The sequence below is a fragment of the Anguilla anguilla genome, chromosome 4, assembly GCF_013347855.1.
Source record: "Anguilla anguilla isolate fAngAng1 chromosome 4, fAngAng1.pri, whole genome shotgun sequence".
Lineage (NCBI taxonomy): Eukaryota > Metazoa > Chordata > Actinopteri > Anguilliformes > Anguillidae > Anguilla > Anguilla anguilla.
Genome location: NC_049204.1, coordinates 25,632,066 through 25,640,048, shown reverse-complemented (window position 1 = coordinate 25,640,048; position 7,983 = coordinate 25,632,066). Strand labels below are relative to the sequence as shown.

The following is a 7,983-nucleotide window of genomic DNA, read 5'->3' as shown; positions in this document are numbered from 1 at the left end:
GGGAGTTCATTTTTCCTTACTCCACAGTTTCACGGCAGTTGATTGGTGTAAGAATGTTGGAGGAAGATAAGGGACAGGATATTTGCTTAGTAACAGCTTACAAATGCTGACAGCTGGACTAATCAACTTACAATAATACCCGAGTATTCTTTTTATTTTATTTTTTTAAAGAAAATATGTAAATCTTAATATAAGCAGTTTGTGGAAAATGTTAGGCCTGTGCATTATTAAAAATATTTCCCTCAGGGAGGAAGTAATGAAGGACAATCCTACCTTTTGAATATGTATAAAGGGGGCGTTACAGATGGGGCGAGCGTATATAAGCCAAGTTTTTCGCCATCACCTTCCTCACATCTACTGCCGGTAAATCGAGAAGTGTACGAGAGGCTTAATGTAAGTGTAAAATAAATCAATTATGAATGTCTTATGTAACATTTTATCCAAGGTTGCTATACTTGTACACTAAGTTGCGTTGTCGAGTAGACTAGATGTCGTTAGACTATATGGGTTAGGCTAGGCTAAGTCCTTTCACAGCTTTAAAAACACGACCCAGATATGTTCCCTCCAATTAATTTTTGTGGAATTAATTTAACGTTAACGTTATTTAAAATGATAAATGGGTTATAACGCGATAAAAAGCCGATTACATTAATCCACGATCGCTTGGATAAAACCGTTTTGTAGCTGGCTGGCTAACTAGCTAGCTAGCTCGCTTTTTCATGACGCAGTGCTCGAGGTTCTGGATGTAACGGTAACTTGCATGTCAAAAATGGCGCCGTTTCGTGTGGAGTTGGGAGGAAAGGAACAAAGCGAAGAACCGCATTCCGGTTGCACGTGTGAGGGTGGAGGAAAATGAGAGTAGCGACGATGTGGTGGCTTAGGTGAAATTTTAAACGTGCATTTTAATGCTCGCTGATATTTACATAGTAGAAGAGACTTGCTTGCTGTAAGCTTTAAAATGGTGGGTTGGAGTAAAAAGAATGGCTTTAGCTAGCTAAGCTAGCTAGCTGAAACGGGTAACGCATTGCTCCTCGTTTGTGAACTAGCTTGCTAACATTAGCAGGTGCATGGACACCTTTTTTGAATCCCCTTTAACGTCTCTAGTTGGCAGTTTAACCATTTGAAATTTCCCAGCTAACGTATTTTTGTTATGGATAAATGCTCTTTTTCCACCACTGGCCTGTAGGCCACTGCGTAAATGAACGTGGCTCCGATCCAACTGGCCTAATTTGAAACGTCTGAAATAATGTACGGTGGTGAATGTTCATAGCAAATGTCGTTTAAATGTTTTTTTTTTTTATGGAAATAACCGAACACTGCCCAAAATGTCTCAATCGGTGACCCATTCACTGTCTCCAATATTGTAGTTTACTGGATCGTATTAACGCCATGGTACCTCGAGCTAGCTACACGGGAACGAGTACGTGAACAAAAGAGTTTAGTGAAACCAGTTTGCTTTTGAGCGTCTGCCACAGTTACTTGGAAGTCCGTCGCATAGACAATCCAGGTCAGGCTTTGCTCGTTCTAAATGTGGCGGAAAAATCGTTTCACTCGAGTTGTACATCGGAACGTAAGATCATCCCTCACTTTTGATGTACTACGATGCAGATTTGTTTCCCCCAACGTGGCGCTGTTTAAACGTTCCGTTTAGTTTCAGATGTGTGAACGCTCAATTTGGACCGCGCCAAATGATAACGTGATTTGGTAATATCTGGTAACACCCGTTAACTCGTTACATCCGTATCAATCGAGCTACTTATATAAAATACATGCTTCCACAAAGCCGCCATTGCGTTAATTTTACGACAGCACGTTGTGCACTGGAGGAAGACCGGGAAGGCGCTCGGCAGTTCCGCAAGTTGCATGCTGGGTTATTTTAGGTCGCGTACTCTAGTTGGTTGACTGCCTAGTCATTTGTCAACGTCACTGGTTCGTATGTGAACCATTCTGTAGATGGCTGTGTTTTTTATGAGGTGCGGGAGAAGGGGGGATGGTAGCTTGCGTGATCACTTGGAGGGGATTGGCTACTGTGGACAGATGGCCTGATTGTCGCATAGTTCAGCTTCTGAGAACAACAGAACAAAGACAACTTTAAGACGATTTTCAAATAAATGGCATAACAGACTCTACGACCGACCAACATGCTGCAGTCTGCCTACAACTTAGACATTAATTAATTTGGCTAATTGTGGTATGCAAATGGTAGTTTCTTATTTGATATATGAATTTATTGTGGAAACACAATGCAAGCCCAGCCTAACATGGTTTTTCCCCCTTTTTTTGTAGTCCTGCAACGCAAGAATGTCAGACGAAGGGAAGCTTTTTGTTGGTGGCCTGAGCTTTGACACCAATGAACAGTCTCTGGAAGATGTCTTTTCAAAGTATGGACAAATCACTGAAGGTTAGTCTTGGGATATTTTCATTCCAATACGGTTCCAGGTGTAAAACTTTTATATTATCCAAGTCACTTCATTGAGAAATGTTTCTCAAAAGCAAAGCAAAATTGAAATTTGACACCAAGTAAGACCAAAAGTTCTGTACTTAGTCTCACGGAAATGAGAAGTCTGAACACTGCTTGTATATTATGTGTAAAGTTTAATACTTTTGTGAAATGACCAAAAATCTGCTACATTTCCAGGGTAACTGATTTCAAATGAACTTTTAAATTTATTTTTGCTTGTACTTTCTCTTGTAGTTGTTGTAATCAAGGACAGAGAAAGTCAGAAGTCCAGAGGCTTTGGCTTCATCACCTTTGAGAATCCAGATGATGCCAAGGATGCCATGTTGGCCATGAATGGCAAGGTGAGATTTCTTTGACTAAGGTTATCTAGAGAAAATGTGTGATTTCCCCAGACTTAAAGAATCGAAAGTTTAATGTCTGTCATCCAGGCCAGGAGGCTTGAAATGGTGTAGAATATTTTTAGTGCGGTAGTACACATTCCTCAGGTGGTGATGCATGGCAGCTGCTTTTACATGTTTTGGATTTGCTGCCATGAGAACTCTGGTGCCTACTTTAAATTGAAGACTCTGATTGGTAGTTCCTCCCCAATTGACTTGTATACTTCTGCTTTAGTGTTGGATGTATACAAATTCTGTTGGTGCATTTTTTATTAATTTTATTGAAACCAGTTTTTGCTTCTGCTTAAATAAAAATGTTGTAGACCCAAAGGGAATTCTCTGCTCACTGATGTTGTCATTGATCCCTTAGTCACTTGATGGAAGACAGATCCGCGTTGACCAGGCCGGGAAGTCTGGTGGTGGGAGCAGGCCCGGGGGAGGATACAGAGGTGGTTCCTCAGGTGGTAGAGGAGGAGGTGGATACTTCCGTGGTGGCAGAGGGGGTGGTGGAAGAGGTGGGCGTGGCTTCTCACGAGGCAAGTTTGTTGTTTTTCTTGTGTCTGGGTCTCCTTGTTTGCCCTGGATTGACTGGGATTCCCCATCCCTACTCCCAAGACCTCACCTTCACATCCCCGCCTGCCTGGAATTCTGTGAATGCAGAACTAATGGAAGCTGACGGTGTGAGCCTGTGACCTCTCACCCTACTCGTCTGTCACTTAAATCCTTACCCCATTCTCTTGCATCTTTTGCAAAAAGTGCAAGCAAGTGCTCTTGTAGTTATAGAGCGGTGGTGCCCAATCATAAGCCATGGAGGGTCCCGGGGGGTGCAGGTTTTCATTCCAACCAGTCTCTACACTCGCTAATTTCAGAAAGTGACACGCCTTCAACCAGAGAGGGAAACTAGTTTGTGAATTCAGTAGGTGAAGAGATTGGTTGCCATCAAAACCTGTCTATTCTGGCCTCTGTGGCACTTAATTGAGCACCACTGTTGTAGAGACATGAGTGTGGCGTTTGAGTTGTGCGTGCTCATGGTTGGACTGCATAGCATGGCACAATGCATTCGTGTTTTACTACAAGTCTGTCTTTGGTATAGGGGTTTGAGGTAGTGCCAAACCCGAACACCCCCGTTTACCAGCATTGTACCCTCAGCTATTTGTACCTCAGAATAAAGTGACTTTCATAAGGGAACCTTTAACATTCAGCCACACACCTACTTGAAGCTCAATGAAAAACATTCAGCTGGGCTCATGGTGTAAATCAGTTCTGTCATGGTAGTCAACCATTCCTGACTAGGGGTGGTGTGAACTCTTCATTTTAATACCTTGAGAATTGGTGGTAGGGTACACTATAGTGTGTTTGAATATTATAAGTGCGTTGTATGCCATTATCCCAGGGATCCTACAAAAGTCTGATTTTAGTCTGGAGTTCATGGATTTTGCTCTCCTGATATGGTGACCCTGAGGTCGGGTTCTACAGCAAGCTGAAGAATGTCTGTTCACAGAATTCTCAATTGCAGGTGGAGGTGAGCGTGGATATGGTGCCGGCCGTTATGACAGAAGTGGTGGTGGTGGTGGATACTACAACAGAGACCGGTGAGTTGTTGGTCTGCTGCCATTTTAGGTTTTGAGGCAGGTTATGAACCCTGTCTGCTACTTTGGTTTCTGTGTTCCATACAATCATTTTCGGTGGGCGTGTACATAGGCAAAGGCATTGCTAATGGTCAGAACGTGTACTATTTTAAATTGCCATGCATTAGGGAAATGACGATTGACTAATTGGAACCTTTCCCCTTCTCCCTGTCTGCAGAGCACAAGGAGGCGGATACGGAGATCGTTCAGGAGGTTCGTACAGAGACTATGATGGTTATGGTGAGGTTTCTTATGCCAGGTCTTTAAAAAGTTGGAGCAGGGGTGGCCAATCTGGCACCAGGACAGCCACTCCACTGCAGTGATCTGTAGATGTGGATTTGGAGGTGTCGATCAACTGCTCGTCAAGGTACCGCCCTGCTCAGATATGATGAGCACTCGAGGGAATCGTTCAGATTGTGCACTGACCGTGCGACGGACTTTCAGAATGCCGTGTGGCTCTTTGACCAGGTTTGCCACCCTTGGTAGAGCTGCACGCATGTTATTGGAAGCATGTTCTGTGTTTCAGATTCATTCTTCAGATAGTGGTGGTTCCTTTTTGTTCCAAGGCAGAGTATGGTGAAATTTTAAAAATATATATATATATATATTTGGTAAGATTGGAAGCAAATTGTGCTTAGTCAATGAAAAGAGAGGTAAAATGCAATTCTGGGGAACACTGTTCTCTAGTGGTCAGGGAGATGCATTTCCACAATGACAACTGGTAGTTATTGGCCAGAGCTGAGGAAAGCCAGTTGCACAATTGGCCTCTGACAACCCTGACAATTTTTTTCTATAGCCTCTTTCAGTGGTATAACCATACAAACGTATGAATATTGGTGCAACTCCACTAGCCAGTGTATTTTTCAACCACCATGCATCTGCTAGCCCAAAGCAAATGAAAACAAATGTTCCTGTCCAGTTGAAACTATAATGGCCTCAGTTGTCCTCTAACTGCATGAGAAGTTCTAGGAGTATCGAAGTGCTTTTACTTTATTTGCTCAAACATTAGCAAATTGCTTTCTGACATCACTTTGGATTGAAATAGAAAAAATTTTATGAAGACACCACACACAGTATGGTGGCAACGGTCCTAGCGATCAGTCTTGCCCCCCTCATTCCCCTGCCCCAACCATAATTATTTTAACTCTGACCCCTAATCTGCTGGACTTTTCTCCTTATGAACAGGAGGTGGTGGCCCCTGAGTTCTTCCTTCTGTAGTTTAATTGTGTTGAAGAAAATGAGGTCCAGTTTAGCACTGCAGAACTGTTGGAAAGGTAGGCTGGACCACAGTCTGCACAAGAGCTAGCTGTCGACGGGGCCTTGTTTTAGGCTTGCTAAATTCTTCTGGCTTTCTAGTCATGAACACCTGGCTTTTAGGAACCTTTCAACCAGCTCTTTTTTACATTTAGTTGCTGTAGCCTGGAAGTAGAGGGTGTCGCGTCTTTATAATTTGAACTGGAAGTGAGATCTTTTTTTGTTTTTTCTTTTCTTTTCTCCCTCCTTGGGAGGAAATGTATATAAATATGACTTCCTCCTGTCCCTTTGTCCTGCTGCCTGAATCAGTTTTCCGTCGGTTTGGCTAGTCTCTTGTTGCTTTTGAGGAAGTTGTCAGTTATCTTTCATAAAAGCTTCATTCTTTAGTTGAGCTTCCTGCTACAAAATGGAGCTTTGCCTGTTCAGGATCTTTATGGCTTGTCAGCAGTTTAAGGCAGGTCATTCCTAAAAGTATTAATGTAGTGTTAAAGACCCTGTGCAATATAGTTTTTGTACCCATGCATGAGGAACCATAGAGAACTAATAGAATGATATTAAGGTAATTTTATTCCATTTTTTAATTAAGGATTTCTTCTTTTTCATCCTGGATGCAAGTTATTTGCCACTGCAGCTGGATTTAGTATTGGTCATTTTGGAACCGTGGTTGTTACTCTAGTTGCATGGCATCTACATTATAACCAATCAAGTTTGACTTGGTGAGCTGCCAGTCCAAAAACAGTCCATATCCATACAGAAGACATGGTGTCAGACCTTCTGCTTTCATGTTTCAAAATGACATTCTGTGAATAAAAACAAAGGATTTTCCTGTTTATAATGTTGATATAAAAGTATGCACATCTTGTGGCTTAATGAACGCTGAATGTTATTGCATAGGGTCTTTAAAGTTGACCGACTCCACCTCGGGCTTTATTCTCTGAGCCTGTGTCCGGGAGTGTTGCGATGCTAGCGGCATGTCTCCTAACTCGCATTGGAACGCGCGCGGCTCGCTTTCACCAGCGGGAAAGCTGCCTGTTGCTCCTGCGTCTTGCTCGCGCGATAACCGGCGCTTCTTCCTCCGCAGGTGACGAGGGAGGCTGGTAGAGAGGCAGAAGTGGATGCTTGCTGTCTGGGCCCAGCCCCACCCACCCCGACCCTGCCGACCCGGTCCTGAACCCCACAGCCGGGCCCGGTCCCGGCCCACAGCTTGCTCTCACCCAACACTTTAATATTTTCTTCTGAAACGGACTATGTAGATACGAGCAGTCCTGGATAAGTGCGGGAAGGCTGGCTCGTATGTTGAGCCGCCCAGACCGGTCTCTTCCAAGTTTTGTTATTTGAAAGTTTTTGTTTTTTTGTTTTGGTTTTTTTTTTTTTTTTTGGTTTTTTCTTTCTCTTCCTCAAAAGTTTCTTTACAGGTTGGGGCCACTAGCTGTAGTTGTCAGTTTGATGATGGCTATCGTTAAAGTTGTGCTGATCTCAAAAGAAGCACAGCCGGGGGTGAGATGGGTAATGCTTCCTTGCGGCTCTTTTCACTTCGTAATGACATGTTAAAGCAAAGCTTCATCCTCTTTTTATAGCGACCCTGTGAATGACACTCAGTATGTAGGGGTCAAAAAGTTTCACAGCTGTTTTTCGAACATAAGTGAAACATTACCCTGTTAAATCGAACTGTTAAAGAAGGGAAGTAACTCGGTGAGGTCAGGAGTTCTTTTGAGAGTCTGCTTACAAGTACAGTCTCCACCTGTTAGGATTGACTGGCCAGTTGTATGTTGGTGTTTTAATTTTATTCTAGTTTAAAGGGTAAACTTGTACAACATGCAATTGCAAGTGCAACGGTTTTTTTTGCAAGGCAGATCTGTTCAAAACAAAGTGTTTCAAAACTTTATCAGTGGTATTGTGTGGAAACCGATTCGACCAGTTTGTCAGATTTGTTTTATATTTGTTTTTTTTAATGTTCTGTACCATCATGGTTGTATCTTTTCTTAAATAAATGTAAAACTACCAATATGTTGTGAATTGTCCTGAATTGTCATCTTTTTCCCTTTAATGTGAGATGTTGGGAAGGTATGTTTTATAAAGGGAATTTAAATTTTAAAAAATGAATCCTTTCAGGATTGATTTCAATGAGGGGTCAAATTTTTTGGAAGCAGTGGCTTTCACGTGATGTCCATGATTCATACCTGTTTGCTTGCCTGCTTTTAATCAAATGCAGTCTTCGCCAGCATCGCTTCACATGCAATGCGTGATGCTCCCATAAGGCAAT

The 7,983-nt window shown here is 42.6% G+C and overlaps 1 protein-coding gene across 2 annotated transcripts; it reads left to right on the top strand.

Moving 5' to 3' along the window:
- The first annotated feature begins 267 nt into the window (after positions 1-267).
- LOC118225872 (cold-inducible RNA-binding protein B-like) lies at positions 268-7,727 on the top strand. 2 transcript variants are annotated; one of them, XM_035414931.1, is made up of 7 exons: positions 268-393; positions 2,287-2,401; positions 2,696-2,802; positions 3,209-3,353; positions 4,355-4,430; positions 4,645-4,679; positions 6,802-7,727. In XM_035414931.1, exons 1-7 carry the CDS (start codon positions 283-285, stop codon positions 6,819-6,821), a joined length of 609 nt encoding a protein of 202 aa, XP_035270822.1. In that variant the 5' UTR covers positions 268-282; the 3' UTR covers positions 6,822-7,727. The 2 variants fall into 2 exon arrangements, with proteins under 2 accessions (XP_035270822.1, XP_035270820.1); XM_035414929.1 differs by having other exon boundaries at positions 3,209-3,374.
- The last annotated feature ends 256 nt before the right edge of the window (positions 7,728-7,983 follow it).

Bases quoted from the DNA above. Each gene is read 5' to 3' on its own strand.
- LOC118225872 (XM_035414929.1), top strand. From the start codon at position 283: ATGTATAAAGGGGGCGTTACAGATGGGGCGAGCGTATATAAGCCAAGT. The intron at 2,402-2,695 runs GTTAGTCTTGGG...TTTCTCTTGTAG, and splicing joins GTATGGACAAATCACTGAAG to TTGTTGTAATCAAGGACAGA. The intron at 2,803-3,208 runs GTGAGATTTCTT...TTGATCCCTTAG, and splicing joins TGTTGGCCATGAATGGCAAG to TCACTTGATGGAAGACAGAT.